The sequence below is a fragment of the Nyctibius grandis genome, chromosome 18, assembly GCF_013368605.1.
Source record: "Nyctibius grandis isolate bNycGra1 chromosome 18, bNycGra1.pri, whole genome shotgun sequence".
Taxonomy (NCBI): Eukaryota; Metazoa; Chordata; class Aves; order Nyctibiiformes; family Nyctibiidae; genus Nyctibius; species Nyctibius grandis.
The window spans coordinates 11,742,220-11,767,603 of record NC_090675.1 but is presented as its reverse complement, the minus strand read 5'-3'; the positions used below and the strand labels follow the sequence as shown (position 1 = coordinate 11,767,603).

The window sequence follows — 25,384 nt, the reverse complement described above, 5'->3', positions numbered from 1 at the left end:
AGACGATACACGGAATGCTACGAACGACGCGCCTCATAGATGAGAGAAAACTCTCTGTGAGAAGCGTGATGCCTCGAAAGAAGATGCTGTCGGAAGACACTTCCTGCGGCACCCTGGCAGGGATGTGAGGAGGCTCTATGGCCGCCCCAGAAAGAGAGCAGAACGTCACGGCCCGTGACGAGAACTTACTCTCAAAACCGAGAGGATGTACGCGCAAGAAGGCTGGCTTCGAGACCTAACCACGTAAGTATGTGGGGAAGAAATCCCAGTCTGTCCAGAAGGGACGTCTGGAGACCAGAACTGCTCGCACACCCAGGAATGGTGCTGCAAAAGAGGACTGCCTGGAAACTTAGGAAATGCAAGATCAATCCGTTCTTTAAGGTTAAACGAGAAGAAAGCGCCCGATCGGTGCTACGCCGATGAGTACGTGCGTTCGGGACGCTATGGATGGCGGCCGAGACGCGTGGTGTGCTCTTTCAGCACAAAGAGCTATGAGGACATAGAGACCTGATGTGTGTCTAAGACATAGAAGACAGACTATGCAAACTACACGACACACAGAGAAAGGCTGGAACTGCCCTGCCTGGCACACCCTATCATTGCTCTGAAAAGTAACCCGCTCCCTGAGCCTGGCCAAAGGGACTATTCCTGGACAGACTTCTCCCCTACGCTAACTTCAAAATCCCTCCCTGCAATTCCCGACCTTGTCCCCTCCCTAGCACTGCTCCCTCAACTTATCTTTCAGAGGAGAGGAAGTCTCAATGCATCCTCAAAAAAAACAAACCCCATGGCAGCTAACTAGGGTGCTTCTGCTGTTGCCAGGTTCCTCTTCGTCATCTGCAAAACAAGAAAATACACAACCACCAGCTGCGAGCATCACAGTGGTCAAAACCAACCTCTTCCACAACACCTCCTCCTCAATAGCAACCTGGTCTTAATTATACTTAGCCCACAGAGTGATGGCAATTTCCTCCTGGGATCACAACCATGGAGAAGAAAGGTGGAGGAAAAAGAGGGAGGAAGGAGGGGAGAAGAGAAGAGAGCACAGATCCACCCCATCCGCAGCAATCTTGCCCTTATATACTGAACCTGACATTAACATTATACAATACACCTGTGGACCAGCCTGGGGCAGCTGCCCTGGATTTAACTGCTAATGGCATTAATCACCATGCCACAGCTGGCCACATATTGAAACAAATTGGAACACAAAAGTGATTCTATAGAGTTTATCCCCACAAAAACAGTACACCCCCAAAAAGAACACAAAAAAAAAAAAACATAACCTTGTACCTTTTTTTTTCCTGTTGGAGCTCATCCCCACCTCAGCATATTGTCTTGTCAGAGCATGAAGTGCAGACCACGTGTGTCCGGATGATACTTGCATGTGAGGAACACATATTCATAAAGAGTCCAGATGTGTAAGACTAGTATCATTTTGTCATTTTATTAATCATAAATCTATTATATTGACCAACGCATCTGCAAAAAAACAACTTATAAATGCAGCACCTCCTTAGGGAAAAAAATGTGTCAGAAACTGAAAAAAAAATACAATTCAGAGCTCTCAACCATAACGGGACACCAAACACAAACAGCAACACCGCCGGGCTGACACCCCCAACGCCCCAGGCCCAAAAGCCCCCGCGGGGAGCAGGGCCCAGCCGCCCCGCCCGCCCCCACGATCCCCCCCGGCGCCAGCAGCCGCGGACCTTTCCCCCCCACGTGCGGGCACCGGGACCCGCCCGGCGCCGCCGGAGCCCCCCCGCACCGCCGCCGCTGCCCGACCCGCGCCGGCAGCGGCAGAGCCTGCCCGGCCCCAATACCGAGCAGCTGAGAGCCGGACGGGGCTGCCCCTGCTCCCCCCCGCCCGGACACGGGCTCGGCCCCAACACCCCCGCGGCGAGCCCGGGACAGCGTTCGGCCCAGGGCCGCTTCCGCGCCCCCCCACCAGCCCCGTGAGCGCAGAGCTCGGACCCCACCGGGGGATGGACCCCACCGGGGGATCGCCCCGAGGGGGGGATCGCCCCGAGGGGGGGATCGCCCCGAGGGGGGGATCGCCCCTCCCAAACCCTCCGTGCCTACGGCCCCTCACCTGCTCCGACGCAGCGCCGCCGCCAACGCCGAGCGCACCGCAACGAAACTCGCGACCGCCCGCGCCGCTCTTGTGCGCCCGCGCCGCAACCCGTCCCCGCCGCGCCAGGTTGCCCGACCTTCAGTCGGCCATTTTGGGAACTTCAACTTGGCTACTGCGCATGCTCGCTAGCCGCCATTTTGCCAGATTGCCCAACCTTCGGTCGGCCATTTTGGGAACTTCATCTTGCTACTACGCATGCCCGATAGCCGCCATTTTGCCAGGTTGCCCGACCTTAAGTCGGCCATTTTCGGAACTTCATTTAGCTACTGCGCATGCCCGGAAACCGCCATTTTGCCAGGCTGCCCGAACACCGCGCCCCTATCCCGCCCACCAGGGCGGGGTTCCGCAGGAGACCACGCCCCCGTCCAGCCCCTCGGGGGGGTTCCTCGGCACATCCCGCCCCTGGCACGCCCCCACGGGGACACCGCTAATGTCCCTGTGGGGGCATTAATAAACAACAGAGTAAAATTAATAAACAAGAGAGTAAAATTAATTGTAAAAGTAACAGAAGTTTAAAAAGTGAAAGTAAAAAAGAGTAAATGTAAAAGAAACAAAAGTTAAGAAAACACGAAAACTACAACACTAAAACCCTAAAAAAAAAAAAAAGATTAAAAAAAATTATGAAAGAGCTAGACAGCACGCGGTAGACCTACAACCCAGAAACTAAGGTGGATCTTCACGCCAGAAACTAAGGTGGACTTGGAAGAGGTAGACCAGTAAAAGAAAAAACAAAAAGCAAAAAAAGAAAAACTAACAAAGCCACCACTAATAAAGCCACCACTAATAAAGCCACCACTAATAAAGCCACCACTAATAAAGCCACCACTAATAAAGCCACCACTAATAAAGCCACCACTAATAAAGCCACCACTAATAAACAAAAAAATAAAAGTAATTGTAAAAGTAACAGAAGTTTAAAAAGTAAAAAATAAATATTAAATGTTAAAGAAACCTAAGTTAAAAAACCCTAGCACAGACACTACAACCCTAGCACACTAAAACCCAAAAGCTAAAATACAAAAATTAAAAAGAAAAATTAAAAAATTCTGAAGTTATAATAGTAAAAGTAAAAAAGACCTGCACATCAGAAACGAACGTAGACCTGCACGCCAGAAGGCGGCAAACCAGGCAGAAGAGGTACACCTGGAAGAAGTAGACCAGTAAAAGAAAAAGTAAAGAAAAAGCAAAAAAAGAAAAACTAATAAGCAGCAACAAAGCAGTGGCAACTAAGCAATAAAAAAGTAAAAGTAATTGTAAAAGCAACAGAAGTTAACGAAGCAGAAGTAAAAAATAAAAAGTAAATGGAAAAAGTTAACAAAAGCTAAGAAACTAACTAAAAAGCTAAGAAACTAACTAAAAAGCTAAGAAACAAACTAAAAAGCTAAGAAACAAACTAAAAAGCTAAGAAACAAACTAAAAAGCTAAGAAACAAACTAAAAAGCTAAGAAACAAACTAAAAAGCTAAGAAAATGTAAAAAAAATTAGAAAACAGATAGACTGCACACAGTACACCTGCATGCCACATGGAACGTAGACTTGCACACCAGAAACAAAGGTGGACCTGGAACAGGTAGACCAGTAAAAGAAAAAGTAAAGCACAACTAATAAAGGCACAACTAATAAAGGCACAACTAATAAAGGCACAACTAATAAAGGCACAACTAATAAAGGCACAACTAATAAAGGCACAACAGTAAAAGTAGTGGTAAAAGTGACAGAAGTTAAAAAAGTAAAAAACAAAGTGTAAATGTAAAAGAAACAAAAGTTAAAAAACCTAAAACTCTAAAACCCTAAAAAACTAAATCTAAAAAATTAACATTAAAGTAAAAAAAAACCATGAAACAGGTAGACTGCACGCGCTAGACCTGCAACCCACAAACTAAGGTGGATCTGCACGCCAGAAACTGAGGTGGACCTGGAAGAGCTAGACCAGTAAAAGAAAAAACAAAAAGCAAAAAAAGAAAAACTAATAAAGCCACCACTAATAAAGCCACCACTAATAAAGCCACCACTAATAAAGCCACCACTAATAAAGCCACCACTAATAAAGCCACCACTAATAAAGCCACCACTAATAAAGCCACCACTAATAAAGCCACCACTAATAAACAAGAGAGTAAAATTAGTTGTAAAAGTAACAGAAGTTTAAAAAGTAAAAGTAAAAAAGAGTAAATGTAAAAGAAACAAAAGTAAAAAATACGACAACTAAAACACTAAAACCCTAAAACAAGAAAAGATAAAAAAAATTATGAAAGAGCTAGACGGCACACGGTAGAACTACAAGCCAGAAACTAAGACGGACCTGGAAGAGGTAGACCAGTAAAAGAAAAAGTAAAGCCACCACTAATAAAAGCCACCACTAATAAAAGCCACCACTAATAAACAAAAAAATAAAAGTAATTGTAAAAGTAACAGAAGTTAAAAAAGTAAAAAATAAATATTAAATGTTAAAGAAACCTAAGTTAAAAAACCCTAGCACACACACTAAAACCCTAGCACACTAAAAAACAAAAGCTAAAATACTAAAATTAAAAAAAAAATTAAAAAATTATGAAGTTATAAAAGTAAGAAAGACCTGCACACCAGAAACGAACGTAGACCTGCACGCCAGAAGGCGGCAAACCAGTCAGAAAAGGTACACCTGGAAGAGGTAGACCAGTAAAAGAAAAAGTAAAGAAAAAGCAAAAAAAGAAAAACTAATAAGCAGCAACGAAGCAGCAGCAACTAAGCAATAAAAAAGTAAAAGTAATTGTAAAAGCAACAGAAGTTAAAAAAGCAGAAGTAAAAAATAAAAAGTAAATGTAAAAGTAAAAAAAGCTAAACAACTATAAAGCCAAGGAACTAAAGCCACAATAATGTAAAAAAATTTAGAAAAGAGATAGACTGCACGCAGTAGACCTGCACGCCACGTGGAAGGAAGGTAGACCTGAACACCAGAAGGGAGGGAGACCTGAACGCCCAAATGTCCAAACGTTTCACGCTCTGACCGACAAAACAAACGAGACGGGAACCCTGTTCCAAAAAGGCGAATGACCGCAGATTGCTCCCGTGACAAAGGTGGCGGCCCTGAAAGCTATTCCTGCCTGCAATCGTCCCATGTCAGCCCTTTCACAGCCCGAACAACAATGGGCTCCGGGCTTGTTTACCTACCCAAATGTCCAAACGTTTCACGCTATGTCCAAGAAAAAGACAAGCCGAGAGCCAGGCTCCAAAATACGAACGGCCGCCGCCAGGCGCCCACCGAGGCGCTCTATTGCTCGCCCTCCTCAACAAGACAGGGAGAAAATACAACAAAAAAGCTTGTGGGTCGAGATAAGGACAAAGAGATCGCTCACCAACTTCCGTCACGGGAAAACACACTCTACTTGGGGAAATTCATTTAATTTATTGTCAATCAAAATCAGAGTAGGGTAACGAGAAATAAGAACAAATCTAAAAAATACCTTCCTCCCACCCCTCTCTTTTTTTTTCCTGGGCTCATCTTGACTCCCAGCTTCTCTACATCCTACCCTCGACCAACGCAGGGGGACGGGGATCAGGGGTGCGGTCAGTTCATCACACATTGTCTCTGCCGCTCCTTCCTCCTCACGCTCTTCTTCTGCTCCAGCGTAGGGTCCCTCCCACGGGGCCACAGGTCCTGCCGTAACACCTGCTCCAGCATGGGCTCCTCTCCACGGAGCCACGGCTGCTGACAGGAGCCTGCTCCAGCGCGGGCGCTCCACGGGGTCACGGCTTCCTTCGGGCACACCCACCTACTCCAGCGAGGGGTCCTCCGTGGCCTGCAGGTGCACGTCTGCTCCACCGTGGACCTCCACGGGCTGCAGGGGGACAACCTGCGTCACCAGGGCTGCAGGGGAATCTCTGCTCTGGTGCCTGGAGCACCTCCTCCCCCTCCCTGCAGGGCAGAGAGAAAAGGATTAAAAAACAGGGAAAGGGAGCTACCGAGACAGAGAGAGGGGCAGAGGGCAAAAGAAACAGCGATGGGCTACAGGCCAGAGAGGAGGGAGGGAGAGGGAACCGGACTATGAGAGATGGAGAAAAGCAAAGATTTCTGATGGGCCACAGGGCAGAGATGGAGAAATTAAAAGAGGGGACAGTGAGGTGGACAGAGAGACACTGAGAAATACCAAAAAACCTCAGTGAGCTGAAGGGGAGAGACAGAGGAATTAAATAATAGGGCCAGGGAGCCAAGACAGAGAACGATAAAGACAAAACCAGGCTATAGGACAGAGAAGGAAGAAATTAAAACATAGAGACAGGAACGTGGAATAAGATAATACAAGAAAGAAAAGTGTATCTAGAATACAGGGCAGAGACAGAGGAAATTAGAAATAGGGACATGGAGCCAGACGGGGGCGGCGGTAATTGTGAAGGGCTAAAGGGCAGATGGGGTGGAATTAAAAAAAATTGGGACAGGAAGACAGACAGATAGATGGAGAAAGACAAAAACAGTGATGGGCTGCAGGACAGAGGATGAAAAAAAGAGGGACAGGGAACAGGACAGAAGTGCAGACAGAAAAAAGAAAGCAGAGAGGCAGAACAACAGAGAAAGAGAGGGACTTGGAGAACGAGAGAGGAAGAGATGCAGGGAAGCGAAAAAAATTACAGCTGTGAGAGAAAGAGAAGGTGGGGCAGGGAAGGACCGCGACGCAGAAGAGGGGCGACATGGCCCCAAGGGTCCAGGACTCACCACTGCTTCCGCCCTTGGAGCTGCTGGGAGAATCTGACAGTTCGGATGCATCTTCCTCTCTCTCTGCCTCCCTTCCTCCTCTCTGGCTCCGGTCACTTGACTCTTATCCACCTAAGAGAACACATTCGTATCATACAGCTCTTACAACACGAGGCTTCCCAGATACACAGCCTCACACATGCCCACGCTACATGGCTCCCGGAGACCACCTCGGACGTTCAGCTCGGCCGGCCCGCTGCGTGCCGGCCTCCCTCAACTTCGGGCTCCGACGTGACCGGACCCCCGCCTCCGGGCAACGTCCACGCACCCTGCCCACCCGCCGCTTTCCCACGCGGCCCCCCGACGCCCTCCCGCTCCCCCGCACAAGCGGCCAGTTTACCTTCTGCTTTTGGCCCCCGAACCAGCTCACGGAGCGCCCGCTGCGGAGCCCAAAAACCCAGCTGCCGAGCCTGCTCTCCCCCTGCGGGGCGGCACCATCGCAGCCCGGCCGGCACTTTATTATCGCTCTCGCAGGCTTTACTTCTCCGCCATCGCCTGCACCGCCACGCCCGCCCCCCGAACCCCCCCGAGGCCCAAAAATCCCCCGCAGGGAGCCGGGCCCAGCCGCCCCGGTAGCGCAGACCCGCCCGCCCCCACGGACCCCCCCGACGGCAGCAGCCGGGGCCCTTTCCCCCCCACCACCCCGTGCGGGCACCAGGACCCGCCCGGCGCCGCGACCCGCCCCCCCCCCCCCCCGCCGGGAGCCGCGCGGGAACCGCCGCCGCGCCGAGCCGGGACCTGCCGCCGGGACCGGCACCGCACCGCCCCGGGAGCCGCCCCCGCCGCTCCGGGAAGTTGCGCCGGGACCGGCACCGCGCCGCCGCGCCGAGCCACAGCCGCGCCACGCCGGGACCTACCGCCGGGACCGGCGCCGCGCCGGGACCTGCGCCTGGACCGGCGCCGCACCAGGACCTGCCGCCGGGACCGGGACCGGGACCGGGACCAGGACCGGCGCCGCGCCGCGCCAGAAACCGCGCCGGAAGCCGCAGCTTTGCCGGAAGCCGCGCCAGGACGCGCCCCCCCGCCCCGCCCCGCCCCGCGCGGCGCCGCGACCCGCCCCCGCCGCGGGCCCCCCCCCGCCGGGAGCCGCGCGGGAACCGCCGCCGCGCCGAGCCGGGACCTGCCGTCGGGACCGGCACCGCGCCGCCCCGGGAGCCGCCCCCGCCGCTCCGGGAAGCTGCGCCGGCACCGGCGCCGCGCCACGCCACGCCGGGACCTACCGCCGGGACCAGCGCCGCGCCGCCCCGGGAGCCTCCACTCCGGTAGCCGCCGCCCCGCCGGGAACCGCGCCGGGACCCGCCCCGTCCCCGCCGCGCCGGGACCTGCGGAGAAAAAAAAAAAAAAAAAAACGGAGGGAAAAAAAAAAAAGGTTAAAAAGCGGCGGCTGCAGTACCGAAATTTGACCACAGGGCGGCAGCAGAAGGCGCCGCCAGAGCGCCCCTCCACTGCGCATGCGCGACTCCCCAGGGGACCCCGCCCATATCCTGCCCCTCAGGGCGGAGTCGCGCAGGAAACCACGCCCCGTCCCGCCCCCAGGGCGGGGCTCCGTTTGAGGCCACGCCTCCCCCGTCCCGCCCTCTCGGGGCGGGGTTTCGCATGAGACCACGCCCCCCTCCAGCCCCTCGGGGCGTGGCTCCGCAGCACACACCGCCCCTGACACGCCCCCACGGGGACACGGCCCCGCCCATTGCCAGCACTGACTGAGCGGCCATAGCCGCCCACTGCGCATGTGCAGTTGCCCAAGAGACGCCCCCCCCCCCGCTCCTGTCCCGCCCGCGCCCCGTTTAAGCACCGCTCCCTCGGCAAAAACAGCGGCGGCGAACTAAAACGCAGCCGCCGAGAGACATTCTTAAAAACAACCGCGATTAAGAAAAGGACAAAATTAAAAAGTAGGCCCCGAAAACTAAAACGGGGATGGACAAATGTAAAAAGCGACGGCTGCGGCACCGAGCGCGGCCAGAGCCCCCCACCCGCAGTACCGCGCCCCAGACCCCAGGGCGCGCCATTCCCTCGCTTCTCCCACCAATTGTCGCTATTTTTACGCCGTGACGCCCTCTGCTTTGGGGGACTCACCCGCCCCCCCAGACACACATGCCGCCCGCCCCACCTACCTGCTCCTCCACTGCATCCTTGCCCCTGCATGGGGGACATTCAGGTGCCCCGAATGACGTCAGCACCACCCATCCGTCTCCCCGCTTTTTGTTCACCCCAAAAAAAAGGGCACTAAATGAGGGAAACAGCCCTGACCCCCACCTCCTTACTTTAGCAAGGCCATTTACGTGTCTACACGCCCCCTCCCCAAAAAAAGGGGAAAAAGATGGTGCCCTAGCAACCAAGATGGCCGCCTAGCAACCAATATGGCGTCCTAGCAACCAAGATGGCGTCCTAGCACCCAAGACGGCGTCCTAGCAACCAAGACGGCGTCCTAGCAACCAAGACAGCATCCTAGCAACCAAGACGGCCGCCTAGCAACCAAAATGGCGGCCTAGCAACCAAAATGGCGGCCTAGCAACCAAGACGGCGTCCTAGCAACCAAGACGGCGTCCTAGCAACCAAAATGGCGTCCCAGCAACCAAAATGGCCGTCTAGCAACCAAGATGGCGTCCTAGCAACCAAAATGGCCGCCTAGCAACCAAAATGGCCGCCTAGCAACCAAAATGGCGTCCCAGCAACCAAAATGGCGTCCCAGCAACCAAAATGGCGTCCCAGCAACCAAGATGGCCGCCTAGCAACCAAAATGGCGTCCCAGCAACCAAAATGGCGTCCCAGCAACCAAAATGGCGTCCTAGCAACCAAAATGGCCGCCCAGCAACCAGGATGGCGTCCTAGCAACCAAGATGGCCGCCTAGCAACCAAAATGGCCGCCTAGCAACCAAAATGGCGTCCCAGCAACCAAGATGGCGTCCCAGCAACCAAGATGGCGTCCCAGCAACCAAGATGGCGTCCTAGCAACCAAAATGGCGGTCTAGCAACCAAAATGGCCGCCTAGCAACCAGGATGGCGTCCTAGCAACCAAAATGGCGTCCTAGCAACCAAAATGGCGTCCCAGCAACCAAAATGGCGCCCTAGCAACAAAGATGGCGCCCTAGCAACAAAGATGGCGCCCTAGCAACAAAGATGGCGCCCTAGCAACCAAATAAGGACAGGGAGCGGGAAAATAAGCGGGCACGGAGAGAACATTTAAAAAGCGACACCGCCGAGGCAAGACCAATTAGTAAGACAAAAGACGGCGAAATAAAGGCAGCGAAGGGGATAAAATAGACAGAAAAATTTAAAAGCGACCGTGATTAAGAAAAGAAGGAGAAAGTTTAAAATAAAGCCCCGGGAAAGTGAAACGGAGAAGGGCGAGGAAAGAAGAAGTTAAAAAAAAAAAAAAAAAAGGTAAAAAAGCGGCGGCTGCAGTACCAAAATTTGACCACAGGGCGGCAGCAGAAGGCGCCGCCAGAGCGCCCCTCCACCGCGCATGCGCGGTTCCCCAGGGGACCCCGCCCATATCCTGCCCCTCGGGGCGGAGTCGCGCAGGAAACCACGCCCCGTCCCGCCCCCAGGGCGGGGCTCCGCTGGAGGACACGCCTCCCCCGTCCCGCCCTCTCGGGGCGTGGCTTCGCAGGAGACCACGCCTAGTCCTTCCCCTCGGGGCGGGGTTCCACGGGAGACCACGCCTCTGCTCCGCCCCCGCAGGGGCACGGCCACGCCCACTCCCGGCACCGAGGGCGGCAAAGAGCCGGCCACTGCGCATGCGCGGTTGCCCGGGGGACACCGATCACGTCACGCCCGCGCCCCGTTTGAGCGCCGCTCCCTCGGCAAAAGCAGCGGCGGCGAGCTAAAACGCAGCCTCGGAGACATTTTTTTAAAAGCGACCGTGATTAAGAAAAGGAGAAAATTAAAATAATAGCTCCCGAGAACTAAAAGGGAGATCGAGAAAAAAAAAAGTAAAAAGCGACCGCTGCTGCACCCAGCGCGGCCGGGGCGCCCCTCCACTGCGCATGCGCGGCCCCCGAGCTGCACTACCGCCCTCCCGACGGGCGGGGGCGCCACCGCCTCACCTCTCCCACCCATTGTCGCGCGGTTTTACGCTCTGACACCCCCCTTCCTTGGGGGACCCCCCCCGTGCCCCACTTACCTGCCGCTCCGCTGCGTCCTTGCCCCGCCTCGGTGACATTCGGGTGCTCCAAATGACGTCATCACCACTCAGACCCCCTCCCCGCTTTTCATTCACCCCAAAAACACGCACTAAAGGAGGGAAACAGCCCTGACCGCCACCTCCTTACTTTAGCGACGCCATTTACGCGTGCACACGCCCCCTCCCCAAAAAAGGGGAGCTCTGCTAGAAAAGTAAAGGGAGGGCACCCCTCCAAATGGCTGCCCCGTCACCATCCCCGTCCTGCAGCCTGTCCCCCCCGGCAGCCGCCCCACGGCACAGGGACACCGTGCCAGAGGACGGTGCCGCGCCTCTCCCTTCGCCTCTGCTCCGCCTCGTTCCCGCGCTGGGACGGGCTCCCCAGGGCCACCGACGCCCCCAGCCCCTCACCCCCCCACACACCCGACACCCCTCGCTGCCCCCACAGCCAGGAGCCTCCGCACACCGCGCCGGTCCCTCACCCTCACAAACGCTTAACAACCTGCGGGCAAACCTGCGCCGGGGGTAGCCGCCGAGCCTCACGACATGCTTACGACAAGGCAGCTGAAAAACAGAACTCCCAGATTAGACTCCGGCACGGGCAAAAAACAGCACAGAAGAAAGCAGAGGAACGCAGTCAGGATAAGAGCCGGGAGAGCAGTTGAGCTAAAGGAGGACTCTAGGTAAACAGGTCAGCTCGAAATACAACGCATCCTTTAAAAGCCCGAGCGGTTTGAACGCTTAACATCGGCATCGAGACTCGCGGACACCGTTTTCAACACGTTCCTAACATAAAAGCTGTCGTACAAATTTTCACATAAGTTGTCGTACAAGTTCTCATGAATTAAGCAGATAAGAATCAACAGAGGTGAAAAAGAATTAAGAATAGAATAATAAATACTAGTCTATCTGACAAACACGGGTGGGCTTTCGCAATCTGTGAATGTAGTTCTCAAAGCTCCTTTGTACAATCCTGACCTATGACTGAACCGATCGTCAGGCAAAGCTTAATGAGTAGCTAAGTAGCAGGCCTACAAGTATTAATTTCTGAGGATTCTAGTAAAAAGGATGTACACTTAACCTTTTTTACCTTAAAAGAATACTCGTGGAAGACCAGCAGCCCGCAAACAGCTGTGCTTTACTTGCAGAGCAGGGGATTCCCTTGGGAAGGCTGCACTGAGAATAGTTCTCACTGGCTTTTAAGATAAAGGAGCCCTGAGCAGTTCAGGGCGCTCTTTGAGGCAATAAAGAAGTAAACCTGTGTTCAAGGGCAGTTCTGAACACAGAACTGAAAACAAGGAATGGCTGTTGATGGCTTGAGCCCACAACACTGTGGCTCTTCCCAGAACACGGGGGGGGGGGATGAGCCCTTAGCACATGAATGGATGTCCACGTTATCTCAAACTGCCTCCTCCGGCCACCGGCACTGTAGCATTTCAATAGGGTACTAGAATAACAATAAAGGAGCCTCAGGGCTTTCCGCCCTCACCCCCCGCTGATCCCAGAGTCCCTGCATTCTTTTCCGCTGGCCGCAAATACTTACAAATAAGAATCAGTAGAAATAAGGTTCTAAATAGAATTTATTATACAACTTAGACTTTACTTGGTTTAGGCTAATACTTAGGAGACGCTGGTCAAGATGGGACGCTGACCACGGCAAGAACATCAAGGATGGGGTGTTGACCGGAGCCCAGGCAGAACCAGAAGATAAAGATCCGCTGACCGACGGAGAAGAACAGACTTCTGTGCGCTCTGGACAAATGAAGAAAGAGGAATTGAAATAGTTCGTGAAATTTTAACAGAAGCTCGTGAGAAGTCTGTGATGCAATTACTTATTAGTTTCTATATACACCGGTAGCGAATTTGAGTCACGTACCATTCGCTGCGGGGGTGGTCCAACTCTGAGTCGCTTCAATAAAGAACCAGCAAACCTAGAGACCCGCACTCTGCCAATTTTCTTTAACGGAATTCGCCACCCCAGACGGGACTCTAGGACACCGCTCCTCGCCCCGTATGTCCCGAGTCGCATGTTTTTCTTACGGCGCAGCTACCCGTCTGTCCTTGGAAACCGCCTCTGTGCAAAAAAAGCAATAATAAAAACAAAAACGGAATAAAAATTAAGTTAAAACATCCGTTTCCATCATCTTTCGCTCATTACGTTTCTACTGGCATCTAGGTGCTCAGCAGTTAGCTCTACTGATGCCACATACGACTCAAAATCTAGTCACGCGCATAAAAGGCTATTTCCAACTCGCCCATAAAATGAGCAGGAGCAAACAGAGGACAAACGCTTGACCCCAAAGACCGTAACAGGCAGCCCTTCATTTATCCGGGGTGAAAGTTCCTTCTTTTAGCGGAAAGGAAAACTTTTCTAACTACCGAGGCACCGCTTCGGGAACGAGGCGTGCTCTGTTAGCTGCAGTTTTCCACCAGCTTTTCTGCGAGTTTGCCTTTTCTCTGGGTTTGAGGTGGAGTACCTGGAGGGTCCTCGAACTCCATAACATTTCTGCCCACTCCCCCGGCCCCGTACATACCATTACCTGAGCAGAGAGCGGAATCGACCGCGCAGGACTTTCTTCGTGTGACGCAGAAGGCGACGCTGGGGAAATAAAAAAAGAGGCAGAAAATGAACCTGTTTGTCGCACCCGGCGGACAGGGGAGGATTCTGCCAGAGGGGCCGTGCCAGGCCAGGCCGCGCGCCCCGGGAGCTCCCACTGGACAGGTTCTCTCCCCTTTGCCAGGTACCAGGGAGACGCCGCTGCCTCGCCCGAGCCCCCTCGCAGCGGAGCTGCCCCAGCACAGCCGGGGGACACCCCCCGCCTCGCTTCTGCCCTCGGGAAGGGGACCGCGAGAGACCCTCCGTGCAGATGGAGGCGCGGATTCGGTCCCCCAGGGAAGAGGTCGGGCTCCCCGCCGGCAGGAGGGCAACTCACCTCCCCGCTGCTCGCTCCGGACGGCGGACGCCCCCCCGTCTCGTTCCGGCTCCCGCTCCCTCCGGTTCCGGCTAATCGAAGCTCCAGCTCCGCACTGAAGCCCCGCTTCGCTTCAGCTCCTTCTCCTTCAGCCCGGCTGCGACAAGGTCCGAAATCAATCGCTGTCACATCGGCACTTTTCCTATAAAACCTCATAGCTGCACGTCATATAAATATGGATTAGTTTGCATTATGGTTTAGTTAATATCCGTTCTAAAGTGGCGCGCAAAGAAGAGCGAGACTCAAAGAGGGCGTACAGGGTCTGAAAAGCACCCTGGCCCCCGGAGACCACCTTGGATGTTCAGCTCGGCCGGCCCGCTGCGTGCCGGCCTCCCGAACTTCGGGCTCCGACGTGACCGGAACCCCGCCTCCGGGCAACGTCCACGCACCCTGCCCACCCGACGCTTTCCCACGCGGCCCCCCGACGCCCTCCCGCTCCCCCGCACAAACGGCCCATCTGCCTTCTGCTTTTGGCCCCCGAACCAGCTCACGGAGCGCCCGCTGCGGAGCCCAAAAACACAGCTGCTGAGCCTGCTCTCGAGCCCCAAAAACGCAGCGCTCCGCCTCTGCTGCCGACCCCAAAACCACACCAGCGAGTCCCCTCTGTCAGCTCCCGAAAACGCACCGCTCACGTCTGCTCCTGAGCCCCCCAAATTAGCCGCGCGAGCCTGTCCTCGAGCCCCAGGAACACAACACCTGGCCTCCATTATTCGGGCCCCCAAGCAGCTCACCCCGCCTGCTTTCTGACCCCCCCTGCAGCCCCCACGTGCGACGCCGAGGGCTGGGGGGGGCTGTAGCCACCCCGCAGCCCTGCGCCCCCAGGGCCCCACGGGTAGTTTTGGGGAGCGCTCGGGAACCGCGCAGGGCCCGGCCGGCGCTTTATTATCGCTCTCGCAGGCTTTACTTCTCCGCCATCGCCTGCACCGCCGCGCCCGGCCGCCGAACCCCCCCCCCGGCTCAAAAGCCCCCGCGGGGAGCAGGGCCCAGCCGCCCCGGGAGCGCAGCCCCGCCCGGCCCGCTCCCGGGACCCCCCCACCGGCGGCAGCAGCCGCGGCCCTTTCCCCCCCGCACCGTACGGGCACCGGGACCCGCCGGCGCCGCCGGAGCCCCCCCGCGCCGCCGCCGCTGCCCGACCCGCGCCGGCAGCGGCAGAGCCTGCCCGGCCCCAACACCGGGCAGCTGGGAGCCGGACGGGGCTGCCCCTGCTCCCCCCCGCCCGGACACGGGCTCGGCCCCAAAACCCCCCGGCGAGCCCGGGGCAGCGTGCGGCCCGGAGCCGCTTCCGCGCCCCCCCCCAGCCTCAGGAGCGCAGCGCTCGGACCCACCCGCGAGAGCCCCGGCCGGGGGATCCCCCCTCCGAGACCCGCCGTGCTCACGGCCCCTCACCTGCCGCGGCGCGGACCGGAACGAACCTCACAACCGCCCGCGCCACTCGCCGCTGCTCTGGTGCGCCCGCGCAGGCGCCGCGCCAGGACCCGCCCCCGCCGTCATAATGCAAAACTAATTCTCTGCTAACGTCAGGTAACTGTTGGCAAAACTGGGAAACTCTTTGTTTATTGAATTCTAATTACTGTTCTCACAAGCTCTGTTCAGTAGTACTAGTAGTGTTCATTCTTTTTCAAGAAATTAACACTTGAATTAAACAATGACCATGAGCTGCTGGACCATGAGCTGCTACAGCTCATCTTATCATGCACAAAGGTTGTTATTTCTGAAAGTCTAGGCATTTCTATGCCTTCTTTATGGAGAGGCTGCTACAAAACCGTGCAGAAAGGAAATGCATTTTGACTACCATAAATGTAAGACTTTGTGCTTCAAACACCTTACCACCAATGAAGCCCATCTCATCGTTTCCATTTTACAAATAGGGAAACTGAGACACAGGGTGAGAAGTAGTTAGCCCAAAGTCAGCCTTGGCTTGATCTTGACTCAGATGCAGTCAGATGCACTATCCAGTGTATCACCAGTCCCTACCTCCTGTTAAGTTTGATATACACCCCGTGCCTAGTTCTTAACAGCAGAAGTTAAGAACAAAACATACCATGGCTAGTCCTGAGAGCTGCCTCTCCCACTTGCCCAGCTTTCCAACAAGTGACTTATGAGGAGACTCCTGCTCTAGCTTCCACAGCTTCTAGACCTTTTAATGGCAAAAGGTATCATTGGTTGCACATGAGATAAATAACATGGAAGAAGGGACATTTCTGGAATTTTATTGCCAAGTGGGAGATTTCATCAGGCGTTCTAGAGCACAGATAACTGTGAAACAGATAGCTGTAAGTACCAGGTCTGCTTTAATTATCTTGCACAACTAGAACCAGGACAGCATTGAGCCAAACCAATAAATCTGGAGGTTTGTCAATAAAATTTCAGCAGGAGCTGGCTCTCTGGAGCACACACACTCTCCCAGTACGATGGCTTCAGAAGGTGTTAATGTAAACAGACTCTCTCATTTGCATGCAGAGCACTTCATCAATGTACAATGTATTCTCCTTGACCTGGATCTCCTCCTCCAAGGAAAGCTGTCGGCGGCTCAGACCTTTCAGTTCTGTCTCAGCCTGTGCCAGTGTGTCCTTTAATCTAACAGGGAAAATACAGACAGACATTAGTTGAAAACACATGGATAGTTTTTTTTTTTTTCATACAGGATAAGAATTCTGAGTGAACAAGAAGATGGAATGGGATTCCCAGAGAGACAATATCCACGCAGCTTCCCTTAAAGTGACCTGCCCTTAAGGGAAAAGCAATTCTCAACTTTTCAGGGAGCATAGCTGGGACCCAATGTTACTTTCACTCGTTAAATTAACCCAGTAATCTATACCACAGATTTTCCCCTCTTTCATCATTTCCACTTGCCTTTGAATATTTTTTGTAATCTCTTGAACTTCACTAATCAGCCTGTATTGCACTGTGTCATAACACAATTCCACATTGGGGCGATAGTTTCTTGCTTCCAAGCGGGTTTGAGCCACTTTAACAGGTCCTTCTTTATCAGCAATTGCCGCCTTTAAGGCTGCAATGTTCTTCTCCTGTGAGGCACTCTCATCCATCACCTTAGATCCAGCAGAAAGAAGTGCTGCTTACAATGGGTGAAATCATTATAATCTTCTTTAATAATTATAGTAATAACAACCAATCACAGTAACACTCATTATGTTAAGATGTTATTTCATCAAAGGATATTTTACAAAAGGTCAGCCAGGATTATGATTCCTTCACTGGAAAGCAGGTGACACTGTTCTGAGTGAAACTGGAGATTTACGCTCAGCAATTAATTTTTAACATTATCACTCAGTTTTCGTGTATCAAGTTTTGAGCACATTGCCCCTGATTTTATAAGTTATTAGGCTCTTATATCACAATTGTGAAAATTCTATAGGAGCCCCATGTAACTAAAAATTATAAGAAAATTCTGACTTTACTGATGTCTGCAGCAACACCTACATCAAGTGAGTGATTCCAGAAATTCACCTCTGTACTGGTGCACACAGAGCTGAGAAAAATAAAATCTAAGATGACTTTGGCGGGGGAGGGGGGGGGCGGGCAGGGAGGAAGGAAAATGTGGCAGGGGAAATGTGGCAGGGGTTGCCAATATTGCAAAGGTAAAATTCTTAAAGCAAAGTAGCTCAAGCCACTGGACTGACAAAAGAGGCAGATAACCCAAGCCCATCCTTTCCGCTTTTTCACTGACTATCCCCTACCACTTACCATTGCGAGGAGTGTCTCTAGCTTGTGCTTGGCATCCTTGACTTCCTTCACCCTATTTCTAAATGCAGCATTCACCACCTCACATTGCTTGCGCACATCGTTTGCTGTCTGTGAGAGGATGCCATCAATGAGCGCCCTCAGTGCCAAAGAATTGTTTCTCTGCTTGTCAGCCTTTTCAACATTTATGGTTGAAAAATCTATCCAGTCTTCAGGGCTAACAAAACTGAAAGAGATTCAAAATAAAAGGTCATCAACTGGCAGCATCAGGCCCTCTGTGGCTTCATAAATATATAATTACTCCACAAAACCAAAACCAAAGCAGTACTATTAACTGCATGTCCCAGTGAGTGCCAGTTGTGCTGGGAATACTACAGGCACAAAATAAACACCTTCTCTGTCGCAAACGTTTCAGAACAAAGTAGGCAAGGGTAGGATGGAAACAAATTTGCTAAACTCACAGAGCAACTTTGTGATAACTTTCCTTTCCCTGATAAAGGATTAAGCTGTTGTGGGGGAAACATAGATGATATAACCAATATTTTTTATAACACCTTTCATTAATTTAGCTGTTGTTACTAATATAATTCAGCTGTTACTATTAATAGCAGGTAACTATTCACACAAAACATTCACTTGTACTCTCACACGGTTCACCATCTATAAGACAGTCACTTACAGTACCCGGTTGGAGCAGTAGTTGGGAAGCCAGCCGCCAGCTGTATCCCCAGAATTAGAGGGTCATACTTGTGCACCCGTGGTTTGCACGCAGGCATTTGGAAAGTTCCTCAGAGGGTTCCTTGTTTCATTGGGAGGATATGTAAAGCTGTAATTGTCATTTGCATATAGCAGCCAACACCATTCCGGGTGTGGTTTGAGTTCTACAACCTGTTGTTGATGCACATTAACGTGCTGGCAGCAAGAGCTGTCAGTCTCTTGGTTTTCCAGGTTTGTCAGTTCCTGCAGAGCCGATAGTGTCCTTTGGAGCCTGTCTCACACACACTGCTTTGTCAGTATGTTTCCTCTTTTCAGCTCATTTTTCTGTGGTAGCTATTTCTCCATCTAAACCAGTCACACTAACTAACACACACAGAAGGGGTGCGTTTGACAGGTTAATGACTGAGTCAGAAACTGACTCCACACCTCATGTGTCCCAGTCCAGTGTTCTCCCCACTAGGACACCCTGGGAGAGGAGAGGAAGTTAGATTAGTAAATCTATTCTGGGTTTAAGCAAAGTGTGAAATTTTTCCTTAGCTAGCTCTGAGCCTCAAAGACTTTTCAGTAAACTGCACTTCACTGGGACCATGATTATTGTGGCTTATTTCACAGACGTATTACACAGATACTAAAGCAATGGACAGAAGTATAAAAAAACAATCTACAGCAGACAGATGATGGACAGATATAGTCTGTTTTACACAAAATTACTTTAATCTTGCTATTACTAGAACAGTTTATACTAGCTGTATAATTATTATATGTTAATTGAACTAAATAGCCACTTACTTTCCTTCTATTTGCCCTGCATTAGCAGCGTATCTGCTATCAGGAGCGTTGTTTGTCAAGCTAGCACAGTAATCATCAATCATCAAAGCTGTGAACTTGTCCTTCAGATCCATTTCCAGGTTGTATTTTGCTGAATGGTTTAGTCTAGGAGGAGAAACAACCAGAGTCTAAGCCAAAGTGTAGGCACTCACAGGTGTTCCTTACATGTTCCTAACATGCATGCATACATGCATTAGGTAATACAAATACTGTTATGGAATTCCTCATGTATGAACTGTTAGTTGCAAAGTCCCAAAATCTAGAGCATGAAGCTGCCTCCATATAAGCTGATGGTACAACTGTCATTGGAGTTAAAGTCACAGGACTGGATTATGAGAAGATCGTGTGGGATCGTGTGCAAGTACTTTGAGTTCTAACAAACAGAGCTTCTCACCATTACTGATCAAATGGTCGGGATTAGGACCAACCTCCTGTCACTGTTTAGCACTGAAGGTAACTTTGGACCTGTGCTCACCCTGACCCTACAGCTTCGCAGGATTATGGCTGTCCTACTTCTCAGCTAATCAGTGTTCAGTTACGCTCTTTGCCTCTGCACCTGATCTGCTCCTTGGTTTGTTCCAATGTACGTCCAAGCAAACCAATAACCCCCTGAAGGACTTCAGCTTCCTTCACCAGTTCCTGTTCCACTTCATCATGCACCAAGTCAATGCCAGCTCGCCTCTGTCTAAACAAAAAGAGGAAAAGCCATCAGCCACATTGTTCAAATGCCTGCAGCTAACATAAGATGATGAAGACCAGCTTTCCAAATTGCAGGCTTTTCTTTGCCACATGGGAAGTTTTTCCTTTATGGCCTTGGTTCCCCAGTGTTATAACACCTAAATCAAATTGTGACTCCACTGCAAAGAGAGGCAGGCCTTTAGTTTGCAGCCTTTTTTTAATATTTGTTGAAGGTTCATTACCTAGGTTTTTTTTCTCTCCCTGGATGCTTTTCTTCTTAATTATCTCACCTGTTCAGGAGACTCTTTTGGGTAATGACGAGTTGCTCTTTGCAGCTCTCCAAAGATTTCTCCAGCCTTGTCTTGAAAGTCAACAGTACCTCTGTCTCATGAACAATTTGTTCAAGTCTGTTATCTAATTCTTGCTTCCAGAATTTTATTTCTTCCCGTCTCTGTTCTGCAGAATGAGAATTGCAAACAGGTATTAATACAAACCCATCTTATACACCAGAGCACTGTGGGTCAGATCTTAGATATATCTAAAAGTAGATTTATTCCATAGTGATGTGCATGTGGTGCTGTAGGCTGATGTGTGGAGACAGTTTTGTAACCCTGTGTCAGAAGGTTTGGTTGGATTAGCTTTCTGTGTGTTTCAGAGAAGTAATTTATTTGTTACAAAATAAAGAAGAATCTGCATCAAAATATTTTTTAAAATATTTTGAATTTTTCCATGAGATCAGAGAGCATGGTATTGACATATATTCCTATTCAGTACCAACTAATTTTCTAAGTCCATCTTAAACATATAGCTCAAATAACACATCTTGACACTTGCAGAGCACATGAGATTACCTATTTTCTTGTTGACATCACTTTGGGTTTTCTGAGTTGTCTTTTCTGTTTCGTCCAGCAGCCTCTGACTCTCAGCTATCGTGCACTCTGACCTGGATTTCTGAGACTCTGTACTGGCACACTGCATCTTGTTTGCAATGTCCCATTCTGAGGGATGAAACTTGGGTGGAGCTTGCAACAGTCTGGCCATTGTTTTTTTGGAAAGTTTCTGGATATAACACAGGTCAGTTCTTGGAATGTGGAACCTGAAAACAGGAACAGCATTATATTTGGCTGCAGAAACAAGAAGGGGAGAAGGCAGGTCCATGAGGGTGAGAAAAATTCCCGCCCCTTTTCCCTCCAAGATGACACAGGTATGAAAAGAAAAGACTTCTTGCTCAAGGCTCCCCAAGACTTTGCTAAGATGTGAGAGGGAGAGTTTGGAGTGGGAGAATGAAGAAACAGAAGAATTTGGGAATGGAAGCTAGGAGGAGAGAGCATAAGAGGCTTGAAAGTGGAACTGAGAGGAAAAGATAGGGCTGTCTGCAATAGGAGGAGACACATGAGGAACGAGAGAATTACTAAATGGATAATCACAGAAAACTGAAGGGAAGTGAACAAATCTAAAAGATAGTCTCGCACAGGTTGGAGCAGTAAAAACTTTTTAAGAATATGGCTGGAGAAGTGGATGAACTCTAGGTTATAAAAAAGAAATGCAATGGTCATTACAAAAAAAAAAAAAAAGAGAGAAAACAGGACCTGAAAAGCTGAAGGAGGAAATACAGCAGGTGAATGAGGAAACGGAAAAGCCTAGGAAGGGCTAAAGCAGAACAAAGAACAAAGCATACTGGGGACACTGGTTTAATGTAGTGTGAAACCAATGCCCAAAACATATGCAAAGTCACAGCAGTTTGATTATCAGTGTTCCTATTCTTGCATTATGCTCATCCAGTGTTCCTGAGACAACTCCTCACCACAAATGCACACAGCTGCTCCTCAGCGATACACAGCTTTGCCCACACTACAGCACAAGTACCCTTAAAACAATCCCCTTTCTCCCTCACACACCTCTTGGCTGATACTGCTCCTCGCCTGGACTGCTCCCAAGGTCAGACCCTGGCTAAGTGCCATGTTGCAGTTCCCTTTCACTGGTGGGGGTTTGCTCCCAGCTGTCTTCCAGCCTCAATCTCCACAGCAGCAGCACATAGTTTCTTTTTAAATGTGTGACTAAATATTCCAAGAGGTGGCTCAGAATAGCATGGGAGGTAAACAAACTGGTTGCTGTGGAAACAGCAACACCACCTCAAGCAAGCTTCTGCTATTGCACCAGGTGGAAGAGGCACAGCATACATAGGCCAGCAGTGCTGCCTTTCACCTGTTCCTAGTTAAGGTCTGCCTGGAAATAAAAACGTATTCTTGTACATTAATTGAGACAGACCCCACAGCTTCAGACAGAAATTTTTGATTGATTTATGGCAGAAACGCATAAAGATTGTGAAAGCAAATGAAAGGCGTGTTAAGTATCTACCTATCTAAAATGTCTGTCATAAAATATCCTCAGCAGTGTGCTCCATCTTTGTGACAACTATATTCTTTCCTGGGACAAAAGATATTGGGAGCCAGACAGAAGAAATGAAGGAGACAAAAGAGCATTACATCAGATGGTACAGTTATGCCCCCCCACATAGCCCTGATGTAGTTTAGATCAGGGCAGGGTTTCTCAGAGTTCCCAACAAGGTTTAAAGAGACTGCAAAGTGATAAAGAAGCAAGTAGCATTGATCAAAGGAAGTGGAGCTGGTCCAAGACAGAAAACTGGGAAGCAACTGCAATTGTTGGCTATAAATACAGTGCAGTGACAGCTAGAAAGCTACTAATGATCTTCAATTTCAAACAGTAGCTAAATTCTCTCAGTGATCATTAAAACTGGTAACTACAGTGCCTCTCATGTCAGCTGTCATGTAAACAGAAATCTGCACGTACTCCAGAGGAGCAAAAAAGGGGTTTCAGCTGAAGAAATGCTGGCTTATAGAAAAACACAGGTATTTCAGAGTTAGCCAAAGAAAAATACAGGCTTCAGAAGGCAGGGTTGACATTAGAACTGAAGGCAGTAGCCTGAGAGGAGAAGGACCTAGAGATTCAAGAAGCAGCAGAGAATGGAGCGCAAGGAAAGCAAGGCAAATGAACAACATATGCTGTGCAGGAGGACGGAAAGCTGTGGTCAGACACTCAGAATGCTCCTGATTCACGAGGCAAAGCGAAACTGTGACTAGGCTGAACACTGATCAGAATCAATTACATGGACCACTACTGAGGCAGACCTGTAAATCAATGTATCTGTTACTGCACACATGACGGCTGCAACTATTTGTACAAGAGAGCAATGCTTCTGTGGGCTGTCCCGGCTGTCCCTTGATTTGTCCATTCTGGCCCCCCTTGGTCTAGGTATACTCCCCCCCCCTGCCCCCTGCCTAACGAACAGGTTTTTAAACAGATTCTTAACATAACATGCTGAAATGAGTTGAAATTTTATTATCTGTACTCTCAGTCGCATTCCAAGGCGAGGAATGACAAAATGATTCATAATAAACAGAAATGCTGAGGTATTTGAACAGCGGTTGAGAACAACGAATGTCTTATGTTTCTGAAAACGTGCTCAGTCACTTTGAAAGCTGAGGAATGCCCAAGTGATGGTCCTCCAAGACATTACTGCGAAACCCGTGGGACTTCATGTAGTTTTGTTCTGAAAACCCAGTATGTGATGCTGTCCTGACCCAACTTGGGAATGACACCATCACAAAGTAATTAATTTGTAGTAACCAACCCTGACTCTGTTCTTCATTGTTAGCTCACAATAAAATATTATTTTCTCTGTTAATACAAAATTTACAACTGATCCTTCAACATGGATTATACGACGTAAGAAAGTTTTACTTTTACCTCGGATGGTTTTCAGGGGTTAAATCATTGCAGGCTTCCTGAGGCTGTTTGTCAAATGACAGAGGCAAAACCAACTCAGCGATTAGGACAGTTTAAAAAGGATGGAAGTGAAAAGGCTTGGCAATGCCTGAATGCCTCCGGCGATTCACACGGGGGGGGGAGCCGGCCGATGGTCCGCCGCCGCCCGGCGAGGGCCCGCCCCCGCCCCAGCCGCTCCGCAAGGCCCCGCCGCGCCGTCCCGGGCCACCGCCTCCGCGAGCGTCACAACGGCAGCAAGGGCCCCGCCCCGCCCCGCCCGCAGCCAATCGGCTGCCTCCGCCGCCGCCCGCGCGCGTCCCACTGACGGTGACGGGCCCGCGCGCAGCGGCGGGGCGCCTTCCGCAACGCAACGGCAGCTTCTCTTGTAGAGCCTTCGTAACCATCTCTGTAAGCCAGGCCAGGTTTAAATTAATGGCACAGACTGAACCACGTGGGCTAGTTTTGCACCTAATTCCATGTATCCAAGAGTCTGCGCTGGTCTGAGCACGTGTTTAGATTAAACTCTTTATTGGAAATGTCACACAAAAGGAGGAGTGATGAAAGGCATCGATCCTGTTATTGTACTTCCAAGGAGGAGGACTTCCCCGCTGTGGGAAGCTATATGCAAACATAGTTTTAAAAAGTAAGTGACATCGCTGCTGAGATTATGTTGAAAATCTTGCACAGAACAAATTCCTTCAGCCTTTAAAAGTGGGATCAAGTTACCAATAAACCACCTTAGATAGTACTGAAGTTTAGGTACAGTGCAGAAACATTAGAAAACCCAGGAAACAGTCCATCTGTGTAAAACATACACTATGCCAACTTAATAGATGGTTCTCTTTATCACTCATGCTAAACACATTTACTGTTATATATACACACACACAGAGCAGTTTTTTTAACTAAAAATACTAAAAAAATCCAGCACAGGGCATACATTAGATATTTCAATTTCATCATACAGTCTAATAGTCAAGGTTATTCATTTAGATCAGACTTCTTCTCTTAATGCACAGAACTATAGGTTTTTCTAAAATTATGTCACAGCACGATCTCCTTCATCTTCTTCCATGCAAACCACCAGCAGTTAAAATCAGCTTACGGTCTTCTACTCCCCTGAAATCAGTTTGCTGGCAAGTACCAGGTATCTTTACCATCACCTCTCTGAAGTGGGAAGACTTTAGAAAACCTGTACAAACAGCTTCTGTGTAACTGTAAAAACAAGCTAAATTATAGAAAGGATATAAACTCCCCCTGGTGAACTGCAATAATTTTACTGTCTAAAACTTCCTTTGTATAATTACATGCTACTAGGCCTAAACTGGCCAAGCACTTACCTGTCTTCAGCACTCACATCACACAGGAAAATCATCCATGACCTGCGGCTGTGAAGGAATGTGATGTACAAAGCCAGTATTGCCCCTCATAGCTACGACGGAACTTGGCTCTACTAGTCAATTAAAAGTATTCTGCTGTAAGAATTTAAGTATATGTATAGCGTGTGCCAGTTGTGGACAGATTTCTCATCACGCTTACTCTAATCACTTCTCCAAAACACAAGTACAGTGTGTTTATCCTTACAGTGCATTTGGTAGAGCAACAGGTGCAGACTTACTCCTCAGAATTATGGTCATTCAAGACAAAGTAAAAATCTGAAGACAATGGCAGTCATACGACAAATAGAAACAGCCCACCCAACCTCTGTCCATTTG

General features: G+C 50.4%; 1 protein-coding gene and 1 long non-coding RNA gene across 4 annotated transcripts; both read right to left on the bottom strand.

Annotated features, from left to right (window-relative positions):
• Positions 1-5,511: 5,511 nt before the first annotated feature.
• On the bottom strand, positions 5,512-7,798 carry LOC137671999 (uncharacterized). Its single transcript, XR_011049470.1, has 3 exons — positions 7,724-7,798; positions 6,828-6,938; positions 5,512-6,032 (listed from the first exon to the last, which is right to left on the bottom strand). It is a non-coding gene; the product is annotated as an uncharacterized lncRNA (long non-coding RNA).
• An 8,354-nt stretch (positions 7,799-16,152) lies between these two features.
• On the bottom strand, positions 16,153-23,869 carry TEKT1 (tektin 1). Of its 3 annotated transcripts, XM_068415886.1 has the most exons (8): positions 23,652-23,869; positions 20,735-20,979; positions 20,174-20,339; positions 19,762-19,890; positions 19,167-19,310; positions 17,664-17,886; positions 16,812-17,008; positions 16,153-16,535 (listed from the first exon to the last, which is right to left on the bottom strand). In XM_068415886.1, exons 2-8 carry the CDS (start codon positions 20,922-20,924, stop codon positions 16,376-16,378), a joined length of 1,209 nt encoding a protein of 402 aa, XP_068271987.1. In that variant the 5' UTR covers positions 20,925-20,979; positions 23,652-23,869; the 3' UTR covers positions 16,153-16,375. The 3 variants fall into 3 exon arrangements, with proteins under 3 accessions (XP_068271987.1, XP_068271986.1, XP_068271988.1); XM_068415885.1 differs by lacking the exon at positions 23,652-23,869 and having other exon boundaries at positions 20,735-23,142; XM_068415887.1 differs by lacking the exons at positions 16,153-16,535; positions 23,652-23,869 and having other exon boundaries at positions 16,946-17,031; positions 20,735-23,150.
• Between the last annotated feature and the right edge of the window lie 1,515 nt (positions 23,870-25,384).